The 16,631-nt window shown below is 43.0% G+C and overlaps 1 protein-coding gene across 1 annotated transcript in view; it reads right to left on the reverse strand.

The window, feature by feature from the left end:
• Positions 1-921: 921 nt before the first annotated feature.
• ITM2B (integral membrane protein 2B) overlaps positions 922-16,631 on the reverse strand; it is a 102,611-nt gene continuing 86,901 nt past the window's right edge. Inside the window, exon 6 of the mRNA XM_029602870.1 lies at positions 922-2,035. Coding sequence (XP_029458730.1) covers positions 1,950-2,035 — 86 coding nt within the window. The 3' untranslated portion in view covers positions 922-1,949. The remainder of the gene's footprint in view (positions 2,036-16,631) is intronic.

Consider the following 16,631-nt stretch of genomic DNA (forward strand, 5'->3'; position numbering starts at 1 on the left):
CCCGCCCCCGAAACGCCCCCCTCAGAAAACCCCGGGACTTACGCGAGTCCCGGGGCTCTGCGCGCGCCGGTAGGCCTATGTAAAATAGGCTCACCGGCACGCAGGGCCCTGCTCGCCTAAATCTGCCCGGATTTGTTCGGATTTAGGCGAGCAGGGCTCTTAAAATCCGCCCCTTAGAGATTCATTGAAACATGCAATTTGACCAAGGACACCTAACATTTTGCATACAATTGACGCCCCCAGATATATATAGGGATAGGTGGATATTTATTATATATAGATTTCAAATAAGTAGAGGTTCAGTGGATGGTTTTTGGAGATCATAATGTAAACTTATGTAACCAAATGATCTAATTAAATGGGTTAGTATTAAACTACCTTTAAGTGATCAAACACGAGGGTTATTTTCTGCTTATGAGGGCTTACATTTTAAAATGATCTGGATCTTATGGGTTATTTAGACTTTTACTGACCTAATTAGTCATCAATGCTTGCCCTTTGTTTTGTCATGCATCAGCAAATCCGTTATGGTAGTTGGACATATAAATAGATTAGCATCTATATCTGGAGTTTCTGTTCTTCTGGAAAGCAGGCTACATTATGCTCTTAGAAATGGTAGCTCTTCTGGATAAACTGGAAATGACTCATTTATAATTACAATCTGATTAAATTCTAGTGATTTGGTTTAAGTATGTGAAAACTGGAGTTTTTTGAAAAGCATTTATCTGCTGGTAAAAATGCTTGGCTCTGAAGGAAGAAGCATTTTGTCCTTCTTTAGGACCCTATCCATCTAGCCTCTCACCCACCCATCCCATTTCCTGTTTTATTATATAAATTGTTTTGTGGGGCAGAGAGGCAATTCTTCATCTTTACTCAATTAGATGAATTGTTTCCTGTTTCAATTAAATGGTACTATTAACACACTTTTAAAACTTTAAATCTTTTCCCTGATTCATCCCAAAATCTTATTGTTTTTTCTATTTTTTTTTTTGTCTTGACTAGAATACAAGCTCCACAGAGTGGCGATTATCTTCTATATCTATCTTTACAGTGCTGCATATACCTTGTAGAATTATACAAAATGCATAGTAGTAGTAGTTGAAATCTCAGAAAGATGTGAGCAAACTGCAATGTCACTGAGCATACTGAAAGCTGCCCTGTTGGTAAATACCTATAACCATATGTGGATTTATATACCAGAGCAGGAAACCAGTTAACTTGAAATGTTCACACAGCTCATTGTTTTGTTTTCAAAATTTATTTGTAGTGTTAAAAAAAAAAAAAAACCCTTCAAACAAGACAAAAATATTAGTATCAAAAGTTACAGCTGAATTTCTGCTCGCTCTCTCTCTCTTCTGCAGCTAAGAGACTGTTACCATAGAGAACTGACATATTAAAGTATCAAGCTGGTTACCATAATCATAAAGTAATTAAGAGGCCCTCAACATGTTTTCCTATGAGCTGTCTGCAGCTTGCAATATTACTGTCTGTTCTATTCTCTCAGTGGTTGTACGTTATTCTCATAGTCTGTTGTGCATCAGTTTTCCCTTATACAAACTTTAAAAACACTTCCAATAGGCAGAACTTTATTGATTAACAAGTTTTCCACAACATTAAAGTTCACTATTCAAATCAGACAAAGAATGAAACCATGTTTTAAAAAGTGGAAAAAAAAATGTTTCAAATTGTTGATTTAAATGGAATGCTTTCTTTCTGATTTATTAATCATGCTGGAATTTTTACAGGTATTAATTGTACATTCCTTGGCTAATTTGACTCTTCCTGCTTACCTCAAGAAACAAGTTATATTGAAAAAAACAAATGTAATGCTGAAGGTGTGCAGTCCTGTCCATAAGTGTCATCAGAAAATATTGTAAAAATAACTCACAGCACACAATAAAAAGAAGGGAATAGTTGAGCTAGCAACATACTGCACTTGCTGTACTTTACTAATTGCAAAAGACTGTTTCCACAACAACAGTGCTCTCAAAGTGACGAATGCTGTGGCAGTTCTCAACTTCACGCTTCTGGATTCCTGTGGGGAAACAAAAGGAAGCCCGGAATCAGAGAGAGGGAGGGAAACCCTTGACCGTCCCCACCCCCACCTCTGCAAATAGTTTGTTGACAGAGTCCTACAAGGCTGATCAACTCTTTTCAGGGGGGGGGGGGGGAAGCACAAAATCCTCGTTCTTCGTATCAAGATACAAATGAAATTCAATCAACTCCAACCAGGAGAATATCCCAGCTTAGTTATGGCCCTGTACAACATTTCACTGCTTCTTCCTGACTGCAACAGGAAAAGAAATTAGACCAGTTTCTATGGTAACATTTATTCTTAATCACTTTGATGTGTTGATCAGCCTTGGGTGTATTACTGAAGTTTGCTGTGGTATAAAAAAATTTTTTTAACCTCAAACATTTTTTAAATATAAATATTGTTTATATATGGGTAAATAAAAATCTTTTAATGCATTTTTAGGAGTATGATATTGTTCCTCATTTTGTTATATATTTGTATAATTTTAAATTCTGATTTTACAAAATAAAATCCTCAACACTGAGATACAGAAACTGATGGATGATTACAAAGCAATGAATTGAACACAAGAAAATAGCCATACTTATTACAATCAAAAGCATCCATTTTATCAAAATGGAGGGGGAGGGGGGAAGAAATCAAACACGTAAAGGTTAGTTTTAAAAGACGTACCGATTTTATAACATGCATGCGCCAATGCACACAGGTTATAAAATCCGCTACCAGTGCGCACACGCACACCCAATTTTATATCGACACGGGGGGAGGGGGAATCTTTTTTTTTTAGAAGTGCGCAGCAACACGCTAGGACCTCACCCAGTCCCCTCCAAACTTCCTTAACTGCCTACCTACCCTACTTCCCTTTTCCCTCTCCATCCTGACCCCTAAAACCCTTTTTTTTTTTTTTTTTTAATTACTAAACTTACCTGCTCTCCCGAGCAGTAGTAAATTGTTCAGGCCAGCCAGCAGCTGGCGCGTGCTTCAGCGGGGCACTGCCTAATGGCGCTCTCCCGGCCCACCTATTCCCCGCCCCTTTTTACTTTGCTGGCTCTTCTGCGCATACCGGGAGATTCACGCGTGGCTGCAGGCCTTTGAAAACGCCCGCGGGGCACGTGCAGCCTGGCCACGTGCGTATCCCCCAGTATTGGTGTCTGCGGTTAAAAATTCACCCGTAAGAAAACAAACAAGACAAGTATAACATAACTGACTAGAATTAAGCATAACTTATGGTATAGCTTCCCTAAGGGGAGGGGGTCTATTTTGTAAGAACCCCTGTAAAGGACAGAAGAAAACATAATTGACTCCTTTAAATTTAACAGAACATTTACAGGGAAATTGTAAATGAAATACAGCTTCCAGAATTAGGACTTTGTGTCGATGAAACAGTTTTCTTCTTAGTTGCATTTCCTTAGCAACATCAGGGAAAGCAGCAATTCTCTGACCCAGCAACAACTTATCTTTTAAATGAAATTCCATTGAGAATCCATTATTTGTCTGGTTCTGACACAAAACTAACCAGTAATGTAGCCCTCTCTTTAATTTGTTCAGATGTCTGTTCTAAAAAACCCCAGTAATATCTAATAAGGTGATGCATCAAGCTGCGGTAGGGCTAGAATGTGTGTTAAACAGCATATATCGTGCGATATTACACAATGTTCTCAATAATTTCCATATTTGAGCCTAGAGTCCCTCCCCTATTCCAATGAATTGCTATGCATGCAATTTGCATACATGAATTTTGCAAATCCATGCAATGCAGCTCATGCATAGTCGCATGTAAATAAATTAACGCGGTCAACTCTGAACACTGTCAGCCATATTAATTTAGTTACAGCTTCTTGGAAGCTGTAACTAAATTAATATGGCTGACAGTCCCAAGTCGCAATGCTCCCAATGCTCCCATGTTAGACATACCAAAAAAATAAATACCGGCAAAAATTTAAAGAATTGTGCAGTGGGGTCAAACCTGACCCCCCTCCTCATCTCGGGGCCGCGCCTCAAGATGGCCCCTTCAACCCAAATGTAAAGAAAATAAAAATCTGGCATAAGTTACCCTCCCTTTCCATAAGAAGCAGGGAAGACAGGTCCCCCAGTACCCCAGCCCCCCTAACATCTGTGTTTAAATGGTGACCCCCTCCCCTCTTGACCATGTGGCTGTGGGCTGATACCTGGACCTTGCCCCAGTCATGTGAGTGGGGAAAGTCAGGTCGGCGCCATTTTAGAAAATGGCACCAACAAGGCAGAGGGCTAGAGGGCATCCTGGGCCCTTCCAAGTGCTTTTATATTTTTGAGGTACTGGGATGCATTTCGGGGGAGGAGGGGGCACCTACTTGAAACCAATGATTTTTTGGATTTGGAGGGTCCAGTGTGAGGGACATCACTAAACACCAATAAGGTGTTTTGTTTGTTTTTTTTAATCTGGTGTTGGGGGCCTGAGGTACTGGGGGTCTTCTCTACCCTGCTTTTTATGGAAAGGGAGAGTGAGGGGTACCTTATGCCTGATTTTTTTTTTTTTTTTTTACATTTTGATTGGGTGGGGGGGGGGGGGGGGAGACTTTCATCGTGTGACCATGTACTTATATTTTTGGGGTTTGGTTATTGGAGCCTCCTCAAGTAACGGCCCTTGGCTGGGGCAGGGGGCAGATTTGACCCTCCACACACTTTTACAGTATTGGCACTTTTTTCCCGTAGATCAGAGTTAGTCAGATAGCTTATTTGGCTAATTTTACTCTGCCCCAGAATGCCCCTACATTATGTTATCCAGCTAAAATTCAGCCACACAAGTAGCAGAAATATTCAAAAGTTGACATTTAGCTGGATAATTTATAAGTTATCTGGCTAAATATTGTTGAATATGGACCCTAATTTTATGCTATCAAGGCTAGCAGATGCAAATCTAAGTGGTAAGTTCCTCATCTGGTTTAACTCCTTTCTATTGTTCATTCAACAATCTGTATATTTCAATGATAACTCATTGGCACCCTAGGCTCTGACCTGTGGAGTCCCACAGGGATCTATACTATCACCAGTACTTTTTTTAACATCTGACTCAGACTACTTGTGCAGCTGATCTGAACCTTTGATATAAAATCCTACATCTATGTGGATGATGTCCAGTTCATACTACCAATGAACGTGGACACATCAAAAGGATTATTTAAATATTTCTAGTCCGCAGTCTACATTTCTTGCACAAGACAGCTTACATAATAAAAATTTCTTATATAAACTATGTATGTTTTTAAAGTAAACAAAATCGTTACTTCCATCATACAAGGCACCAACCACCATGGTATAATTCTATACCAGTAGTTATCTAATTAGTTAGGTTATATGCTTTTGTAAACATATTTTTAGGGCCTTTTAAAACATTTTAGTGCAGGAGATATCATGAATGGCATCAGGGATGGAATTCCACAAAAGTGGAATTGCGATTGAGAATGCCCTTTTTCAGGTAATGTCTAGTCTGGCAATTTTCCAAGTTGGAACTGCTAAAAGATTTTTTTTTTTTTTTTTTTTTTTTTACTGAGGATCGAATCTGTCTGGTAGGTTTATAAAGATGAAGGGCCCCATTAAGCCATATTGAAAAATCTTTGCGAATTAGATTATGAATTATGGTTAGTATTTTATATTTTATTCAGTATGAAACTGCCAGCCAATGAAGATTGTTGCATCCGTTGCTCTCAGACGGCTTTGACCTCTGTGCCTCACCTTTCTTCCTGCTCTCTCCACTAGCCTTGGGAAGATGGCTGCCGCTGCGTCTTCATGCCACTCTCTCCAGCATCCCCAGAACAGCAATGGCAAGGCTATCTGCCATGTTTCTCTTGAGGGCCTCCTAGGGTGGGTGCGCGCACGCATGCCACCCACGTCTTTATCCACATCATGGCGGGAACTTCGGGGCGTCCCCCTCGAGTGACGTCACGCCATCCAGGTATTTAGCCTGCCCTTCGTTTGCTAACAAATAGAGTTAGCAAGGATTGAATATGCCTCCGGTCTAAGCTACTCTGCCGCTTCTGTGCTGCCGCTGGAAGCTCTCTCTGCGCTTCGGGGTACTTCATCTAACCTGGGTACCGCTCTTCAGGGGCCCTTTGCTTTCTTTCAGGTGCCTATCTGGGATACCAGGTAATCGCTCCTTGAGGGCCTGCTCTCCCTGCCTGGGTGCCTGCAATCCAACTACTTCTGCCTGCTGGGATCTCCAACAATACAGCTACCAACTTAGTGAGTAATCTAAACTTTGTCAGTCTGTCTCATCTACAGCTCAGCACTGGGAACCTGCATCCAGAACGCCCTATACTACCGTGTGCTGCTAACATCTACCATTGTGAGATGGGTCTCCTCTGCAGAGGGTCCCTGGACTGCTTCTACTGGATCACCTCACTACTGCCACCTCTGGTGGTATTATCCAGCTGTATAATAAAAGACAAATCTGTGTTTGCGTGTCTCGAGTCTAACCTAGTACTGCGGTTCCTCATGGGGCTCCTCCCCATGGGAATGGCCATCTCCGCAGTGTCCAAGAATCCACGCCAACTCCTCAAAACCATAAAAAAGATTGAGGAGAACAAAGAGTGATATGATTCCTAAGTTATTTTCCAGTCAGTATCCTTGCTGCTGCATTCTGAATCACTTGTAGGGGGGTGCAGGATAGTTGCAGGAAGTTAGAGTTACAATGAATTGCAGTAGTACAATTGATTCAATATAAGATACTGCAGAGCTGTTCAAAAGTCTTGATATTCAAGAAGTAGTTTTAGTTTTGGGTTTTTTTTAGCAAAGGTAATCTGTATAGAGATGCTGAGTCTACCTTAGAAATATGTTGATGCATTGATAAATTGGAATCCAGCAAGAATCCAAGATTTCTTGCTTGATAAACAATTAGAATTGAATTGCCCTAAAAAGGCAATATAAGTTTGAACATTAATGAGTGGAGGTTTTATTCCAAACAAGAGCAGGATTTCAGTTTTGCTGATGTTTAGTTTGAGCTGACTGTGTGCTTAAATCAAAAAGCTCATTAAAAATCAATCAGGCTCTTATCTAAATCATACTATTGCACCAGCCCTTACTGAGAGTTTAATCATCCCCTGTAGGTCACTACCAGATTAATTAGTGAATACACCTATAAATTTAAAACTCTAATTGTACACATTCCAATTCCCATAGCAACCTAAATTTAACTAGGAACTCAACAAAATTAAGATGAAGGCAGTTTTCCAGCAGCAAGAGAGGGGCTTTCCAGTCTTTTGCATAGAGTGTCACATGTATGATTTTTTACCCGCTGGTGAGAGGTTGTATGTGAGCACCCAGTGCAAAGAGCTCCTGGCTCTCAGAGAATGAGTCCAATCTCTGGAGGCTAGAGTGGCAGATCTGGAGGAGCTGAGGCAGACAGAGAGGGTACCATTGATGAGACCTTCAGGGACATAGTAACCAAGTCCCAAACCCAGTCTGGCAGCCCAGGTGCTGCCTTGTCCTCTCGCACACAGGACACATCTCCCAGGGCTACTGCTCAGGAGGGAAGGGTTAGGTTGGCTGTCATAGTTGGTGATTTTATTATTAGAAATATAGATAGTTGGGTGACTGATGGACGCGAGGACCACCTGGTAACTTGACTGCCTGGTACGAAGGTGGCAGACCTCACGGGTCACCTAGATAGGATTTTAGACAGTGCTGGGGAGGAGCCAGCTGTCATGGTACATGTGGGCACCAATATAGGAAAATGTAGGAGGGAGGTTCTGGAAGTCAAATTTAGGATTTTAGGTAGAAATCTGAAATCTAGAACCTCCAGGGTGGTATTCTCTGAAATGCTCCCTTTCCACTTGCAGATCCCCAGAGGCAGGCAGAGCTCCGGAGTCTCAATGCGAAGATAAGACAATAGAGAAGGGAGAGGGATTCAGTTTTGTAAGGAACTGGACAACCTTTCAGAGAATGGGGAGACTTTTCCGAAAGGAGGGGCTCCACCTTAACCAAACTGGAATCAGGCTGCTGGTACTAACTTTTAAAAAGGAGATAGAGCAGCTTTTAAACTAGAACAAGGGGGAAAGCCGAGAGTCACTCAGCAGTGTATGGTTCAGCATCCCAACAGAGAGGTTCCAATAAAAGCAAAAGTAGTCCATGAGCCTATAAGTAAAGAATCACCTAAGCTAAAGGATTCCAAATTATCTCTATCAACTGAAAAGAAGGTTTTTAATATAAACAAAAAACACACTTTGAAATATCTATATGCCAATGCTAGAAGTCTAAGAAGTAAGATGGGAGAGTTGAGTATATATCAGTGAATGAAGAGATAGACATAATTGGCATCTCAAGTGGACTGTAGTATACTCCTATCACTATACTCTTATCCAACATGTATGGGATTTCTACCCATATAGATTCTACTATGCATTTAGTCTCTTGTATGATCTTTATCCTGTTGGACTCTGTGCCCTCCTGTACAAACCCCCACCAAGTTGATCCTCCCTATCATTGTGATAGAATTTGTAACCTGATATAGCACTGTCGCATTGGTTATTCTCCTTTCACCAGGTCTCCAAAAATATAAGATGGATGATGAAATGCTAAAAGAAATCAGGGAAGCTAACCAATTTGGCAGTGCAGTAATAATGGGAGATTTCAATTATCCCAATACTGACTGGGTAAATGTAACATCAGGACACGCTAGAGGCGTAAAGTTCTTGGATGGACTAAATGACTGCTTCATGGAGCAACCGGTTCAGGAACCGACGAGAGAGGGAGTTATTTTAGGTTTAATTCTTAGTGGAACTCAGGATTTGGTGAGAGAGATAATGTGGTGAGCCCACTTGGCGATAGTAATCATAACATGCTCAAATTTGAACTGACTGGAAGGGGGACAATATGTAAATCTACAGCTCTAACATTAAATTTTCAAAAGGAAAACTGATAAAATGAGGAAAATAGAAAAAACTGAAAGGTGCAGGTACAAAGATTAAAAGTGTACAACAGGCATGGACATTGTTAAATGCAGTCCAGATGTATTCTATGCATTAAGGAAAGGTGGAAGGAAGGCAAAACAATCACCGGCATGGTTAAAAGGTGAGGTGAAAGAGGCTATTTTAGCCCAAAATTTTTTTTCAAAAATTGGAAGAAGGATCCATCTGAAGAAAATAGGATAAAAAATAAGTATTGTCAAGTTAAGTACAAAACACTGATAAGGCAGGCTAAGAGAAAATTTGAAATGAAGTTGGCCATAGAGGCAAAAACTCATAATGAAAACTTTAAATATATCTGAAGCAGGAAACCTGTGAAGGAGTCGGTTGGGCCATTAGATGACCAAGGGGTTAAAGGGGCTCTTAGGGAAGATAAGGACATTGCTGAAAGACTAAATGAATTCTTTGTTTCTGTGTTTACTAATGAGAATGTGGGGAGATACCGGTTCTGAAGATGGTTTTCAAGGGTGTTGAGTCACTGTGAACTTGGAAGATGTAGTAGGCCAGATTGACAAATTAAAAATAGTAGCAAATCACCTGGACTGGATGGTATGCACCCTAAAGATCTGAAGAAACTAAAAATGAAATTTCAGATGTATTAGTTAAAATTTGTAACCTATCATTAAAATCATCCAGTGTACCTGAAGACTGGAGGGTGGCCAATGTAACCCCAATTTTTAAAAAGGGCTCCAAGGGTGATCTGGGAAGCTATAGACCAGTGAGCATGATTTCAGCGCCAGGAAAAATAATGGAAACTATTCTAAATATTAAAATCACAGAGTATGTAGAAAGACACGGTTTAATGGAACACAGTCTGTTATGAGCGCGGCCTTTGGATACTGTTGCGGACATGGCCTTCAGATTCTGTTACGAATCCGGAGGCACGGTCATTTCTGGAACAGGTGATGTGAGCCCTTGAGCCACGGCACGACTCAGGGAGGAGCCCCAAGACACACCGCGGGAGGTGAACTGGTGCGAGCATGGGTAACAAGGAGCAGGACAAGGCTGGAACAAAGACAAGGAAACAGGAGGTCTGCCCTCTACTGGACCTGCATGCCCCAGGATGACCCACAACGCAATGTTGATCGATGAACTGTCCTCAGACGTTTCAAGCCCTTTCAGACCTGCCGCTGGGCAACAGCAATAGGCGGCAGGCCGGACAGAGGATGAGGGCAGACTGAGGCTTGGCAAGACATGGATACTTGACAAAGACTCAGGCGAAGACGAAGGTGCTAAAGACTAGGGTTCAGGAACAAGGTACTGAAGACGATGATTCAGGAACAAGGCTCAGGATCAAAGTCAAGTACTAGGTTGAGGCTGTGACGCAGCGTGCCCTACACAGCTCACCACAGGGCGGACCCACGGGACTGGTTGTGGACCACGCTTGAGTGCAAGGCAGACTCCAGATGGATGCATGAAAGTTGAAGCTGGAAACATGGCGAATATTCAGTAGAAGCCTGTACCGAGGCACGCCCTACACAGCCGCCCATGGCTGGTCATGGACCACGCTGAAGCGGAACAGGTTCAGTCAGAGTCTTAGGCATAGACAGAGCAGCCCCAAGAACATCTAAGGGCCGGAACGAGAGTCAGGACGGAGGGCCAAGATGGGACTTGGCTTCAAACAGGAAACAGGACCAAGACGAGACTTTGCTTCGGGTAAGGATGACTCTCTGGAAACTTGATCTGTGGACGAGAAGTCAGGCAATGTACCATGAGCATGCCAGGAAAGGGTGGCATCGAGGAATCAGGGGTTCTGGAAGCAGATATGAAGACAAGGCATCAGGAAGCAACATCAGGAACCAAGGACATCAGGAACGTGGAAACATCTGGAATACGGACGAAGGAACATCGGACATCAGGAACATGAAGATGGAGCCGTCAAATCAGGAGACGACGACCACGGAGGACCTGGACCGGTCACAAAGCACAGACAACTGTGGAACCCGATCTGAAGGCCAAGCAAGACTGAAGGAAAAGCCCTTAAATAGGGCTGAACCAGGAAACTGGGTGGAGCTGGCTTCTGGCGGGGCCGCAAGCACTTCCTGTTGCTGGCCCTTTAAATAAGTAGAAGGGTCGCGCGCTGGCGCCTAGAAGAGGCCTGGAGAAGAGAGCACAGGACCATGGACAGCGGCGCTCTCCCTGCACGCCGAAGCAGAAGCAGACAGAGCAGGAAGGCTTCGGGGCGGCCTCCAGGCCGCGGGATGACATCGGAGCGGCAGCAGCCTCCCGTTGCCACTCAGGAGGGACTTCAGCGGCGGCTCTTCGCTGCAAGAGGAGCTGGTGGGTGCGGCCTCCAGGCTGCATGAAGATGGTGGTGGCAGCGGCCTGCCATGGAGGCTCCCGGCGCAGGTGTCGGCAGTAGCGGCACCAGGCCGTGTGGGCAGAGTCCGGCAGCGTCCGAGCCCCGGCAGCGTGAAAGGTGAGAGGCCTGCTCGCGGAGAGTAGCTCCGCAGGCAGGAATCTTAACACTGTCAGCATGGATTTACCCAAGGGAAGTCTGCCTCACAAATCTGCTTCATTTTTTTTTTGAAGGGGTTAATAAACATGTGGATAAAGATGAACCGGTAGATGTAGTGTATTTGAATTTTCAGAAGGTGTTCGACAAAGTCCCTCATGAGAGGCTTCTAAGAAAACTAAAAAGTCATGGGATAGGCGGGGATGTCCTTTCGAGGATTACAAACTGGTTAAAAGACAGGAAACAGAGAATAGGATTAAATGGTCAATTTTCTCAGTGGAAAAAGGTATACAGTGGAGTGCCTCAGGGATCTTTACTTGGACAGGTGCTTTTCCATATATTTATAAATGATCTGGAAAGGAATACGATGAGTGAGGTAATTAAATTTGCAGATGATACAAAATTAATCAGAGTCCTTTCATGGAGAGGATGAACCTAGTAATAGAAGTCCATGACACAGTAACTACATGGCTTGATTACTGTAATGCACTGTATGAGGATTTAACAGATATGGCCCTTCACAAACTCCAGCTAATAAAAAAAAACTCCATTGCCACATGACCATATCACACCTGTCCTTCAAAAACTCCAGTGGCTACCAGTCCAATATACAACCAAATTCAAAACCTTGACATGGATTTCAAGGCTCTAAGACAGCGGTTCTCAACCTGTGGGTCGCGACCCCGGCGGGGGTCGAACGACCAAAACACAGGGGTCGCCTGTGTTTTGGTCGTTCGACCTGTGTTTTGGTCGTTCGACCAAAACTGATCTGCGGACCGACCCCAACGGCCCGGTCCGCAGACCAGTACCGGGCCGTTGGGGTTTTTTGCTGGTCCGCGGCGCCGCGGCTGCTGCGGGGAGGCGGGGCGAAGCTGGAGACCTGCCTCCTCCAACCCCAAAAGGGAGCGCGTCGCGGTGCTCCTCCTACTTACTTCCTGCCCGCCCTGCCCCGGAAGACAAATGTTGCCGGAGCCGCACGGGCAGGAAGGAGGAGGCGCGTCAGCCACGTGCAGAAGAGGAGCTGCGCGGCCCGAGAGGACCAGAGCCGCTGCAGAGCCTATCCTGTGGTAACCCGTAAAGAAGAAGCCCAGAGGTGAGAGAGAGGTGTGTGCGAGTATGAGATGAGTTGAGAGATTGTGTGTGAGTGAATTGAGAGACTGTGTGTGTTTGCAGAGACAGCATGTGAGAGCCTCTCTATGTGTGAAAGAGACAGCATGTGACAGTGAGAGCCTGTGCTTGAGCAAGGCAGCATGTGGGGGTGTGAGAGAGCCTGTGTGTGAGACTCAGACAGCCTGTGCCAGTGAGAGACTGTGTGTATGAATGATTGCATGACAGAAAGAGCATGTGACAGTGAGATCCTGTGTGTGTATGTGTGTTTGAGAGAGAAATGCATGTGAGAATGAGAACCTGACTGTGTTTGAGGGAAGAAGACAGGTGGAGAGAAAAGAAACAGAAGGAAATGGCAAAAAAATAAAGGGATGCAGATGTAAAAAAAAATAAATTACTTTTTACTGATTGGTACATGTAATCTTTGGGAATGTGCAAGAGTAGCACTTTCTCTATGCTGATTTCACAATGTACGAGATCAACATGGAGGAAGTGGAAACCCAGGGGGCCTGCACAGAGGAGGCAGCAGAATGGGCTTCAGTGCCAATAGCAGCAATCAGCGCCTCCCTAATAGCCACGTGGCAGCAGTGGCAGTAATTAGATTAATTGTTTGACTCAGCTGGAGGTGACAAAGTATGAAGTGGGATGTGAAATCAGCTTGATCTGGTGGAGAATTAGGATTGCTGTTACACATGAACAGTATTTGGCAAACATTAAATTAAAGGGAGCCAGGATACTCAATTGAAGCCTGCAGCTGAGGACTGATTCATTATGACTCATGTAGAAATTAGTGCATTTTCCAGATTAGTCTGCATAACACAATTCTCAACATTCAGCATTATTTCTGCTGCATAGAGTTTTATCTGAGAGGCTCTGAGGTTGTGAGGGAGCCAGTAAGAGTGAGAGCATGAGTGTGTATGAGAAAATCCAGGGGAGTAAGAGTGTGTGTGAGTGGGGGGGGGAAGAGAGTGTCTTACACCCTGAGAGTGTATCAGTGTCTGTGAGAGCGAGAGGTTATGGTGGGTATAAGAGCATGAATGTGTATGTATGTGACAGTGTATGTGTGAGAGAGAATGGACATGTGAGAGTATGTGTGAGAGAGAGAGGATAACCTCCTAATCTTTGACAATATCAGGGTGACTGGAAATCAAGAGCTCCCATGTATGGACAGCAGGGGCTTTTTAAAATCCTTATTAGTTTTAATTATTGTGTGTTATTTGATATATGTGCTGTTTTGAAATATTTTATTGGTGTTTGGGAAATTATAAAAATGTATATGATTTTAATTAACAGAAATTCTATTTATCAGTAATTTTAAAATATTCTTTTATTAGTATGGTTTTACTATTATAACTGATGCTTTATGTTTCTTAATTTTATTGTTTTATGAGGAATGGTGGTTCTGTTTATAAATGTCATAATAAATAAGTATGCACTAAAATCTAACCCCATCCATAACCCCGCCCCCATATGACCAAAGCCCCACCCTCGCCCCGCCCTCACAGGACGAGGGCGGGGCAAGGGGTCACCGCAACATGAGGAACTGTATTACGGGGTCACGGCATTAGAAAGGTTGAGAACCACTGCTCTAAGAGGATATGGATCTAGTTACCAAAGAGAAAATCTGTCCTTCTATAAGCCTTCCAAACCTCTAAGATCCTCACTTGAAGCCTCCATAACAATCACATCAATAAAAGAAGAGAGACCCATCTATGAACTTTCTCAGGAGCAGCACCGGTCCTATGGAACTCTCTCCCAGAAGAGCTCCACCATACACAAATCTACTCCCATTTCAGAAAGCAAGTAAAAGCTTGACTCTTTCACTAGGCCTTTAATGCCAAACCCAAACTAACTCCATCCTGGATTGCAACTGAAACCTGCTCCCAACATGCATTAGAATTAAACTGGCTACTATGAACTGGATACTTGGAACATGCTGCTCTAACTTACTATTTTCTAAGATGTGTATTTTTCAAGTTGTAGTATTTATCTATTTAAAGTTTAGCCTTACTGTTTGCCTCTTGAACATGCTGCTACATTTTCCAAGTTTAGTCCTTTGTTGATTTTAAGTTTATTCCTACTGTTCATTTCTTGAACATGCTGCTACAACTTATTTTACTGAGATGTGTATTTTTTCAGGTTTAGAACTATAGTTGATTTCAAGATGAGTGAGAAGGGTGGCATGGGTGTGAGCCCTTTGTGCTGCAGCGTATTTGATGCAGCTTTGTAGGTGAACCTACGAAGCCTATGACAGTGGCTGGCAAACCCATCCTGTAGTGAGACAGACTGGAGCTTCACCTATACCAGCCACCTCCCCTGCAGGTTGAGCCCTTGGGTTCTGATGACTGGCAGGTCTTAGGTGCAAACTAGGGCAGTGGCAAAGGTAAAGGTTAATGGCATGCCGGTGTCAGGGCAGGCAGCAAACTGTAGGAGTCAAAGACAGGCCAAGGTCGGGGCACATAGCAGACAAGGGTGATGAGGTCTAAGTGGCAGGCAATCGTGGTCAGGTCCAAACAAGGAGGTCAAGATCCGGAGAGTTATGCCAAGGGGAGAAAAGACATACAGAAGAGACCAGATGAGATGGCAAGACAAGGAAGGCTGGATATAGAAGCAACATGGAAGTAACTTGCATTAACGACCAAGGCACATCAGGGGACCTTTAAAAAAGGTTTGGATAAGTTCTTGGAGGAGAAGTCCATTAACTGCTATTAATCAAATTGACTTAGGGAATGGCCTTATGCATATTCATTAGTGATGTCCTGAAAATCCAACCATTTTGCGGCTCTTGAGGGCCAAAGTTTCCCATCCCTGTTCTAGGACCTGGTGTAATATTTGCAGTTCTGCATTTCATAGGTAGATTTTTGCTGTTTGAATTCTGGGAATTTGAGATATTTAACCATGGCATGTTTGCTGTATAGGTTCGGAATGTGATTTTTGTTGGGTTTTGTGTTAAAAACATAAAGAACATGAGAAATAGGATGCTGGGTCAGACCAAGGACCATTGAGCCCAGCATCCATTCTCAGACAGTGGTCAATCCAGGTCACAAATAACTGGCAGATCCCATAAAGTAAATCTATTTCCTGTTACTCTCTCCAAGAGGTAGTAGTAGCTTTCTTCAGTCTACCTGGCTAATAATGTGTTATCAACTTTCCCTTCAGGAACTTGACTAAAACTCTTAAATCACACTATGCTTGTCACCTTGACTATGTCCTCTGGCAACAGATTCCACAGCCTGATTGTGCACTAAGTGAAAAAGTACTTTCTACAATTTATTTTAAATCTGCTAGTTGTTAAATTTCATAGTTTCCCCCTTAGTTTAGTATTATTGGAAAGTGTGAATAACAATCCTTTATGTACTCATTCACGATTTTATAAACTTTTATCATGTCCCCTTTCAGCCATCTCTTTTCCAAGCTGAAGAGCTCTAACCTGTGTAGCCTCTCATCATACGAAAACCATTTCACTCCCTTCATCATTTTGCTCGCCCTCCTCCGAGCAGTTTCTAGTTCTGCTATGTCTTTGTTCAGCTGGAGCAACCTCAAGTTCAAACAATAGTCAAGGTGCGGTCGTACCAGGGCTCGATACAGAGACAATATGATATTTTCTGTTCCAGTCCTTTTCAGTTTATTCCTAACATTCTATTTGCTTTTTTGACTGCTGCTGCACACAGAGCTGAGGATTTCAACATATTGTCCACAAGAATTTCAATGTTCTTTTCTTGGGTGGTGACTCCCAATACAGAACCCAGGATTGTGTACCTGTAGCTGGGATTATTTTTCCCTATGTGCATCACTTTGCACTTTTCCACATTAAGTTTCATCTGCTATTCAGTTACTCAGCTTTCTAGTTTCACAGGGTTCTTCTGCAGTACCTCGCAATCCGCTGCTGTTTTAGCAACTTTTAATAATTTTGTGTCATCTGCAAGTTTGATCTCACTTGTCATTCCTTTTCCAGATCATTTACTAATATGTTAAGCAGCACACGTCCTAGCACTGATCCCTGTACTAATCCACTAATGAACTTTCATTTGAAGAACTGACCATTTATTTAATCCTACCCTCTGTTTCCTGTCTTTTAACTAGTTACCAATCC

Source organism: Rhinatrema bivittatum, chromosome 5, assembly GCF_901001135.1.
Source record: "Rhinatrema bivittatum chromosome 5, aRhiBiv1.1, whole genome shotgun sequence".
In the NCBI taxonomy this organism is placed as follows: Eukaryota; Metazoa; Chordata; class Amphibia; order Gymnophiona; family Rhinatrematidae; genus Rhinatrema; species Rhinatrema bivittatum.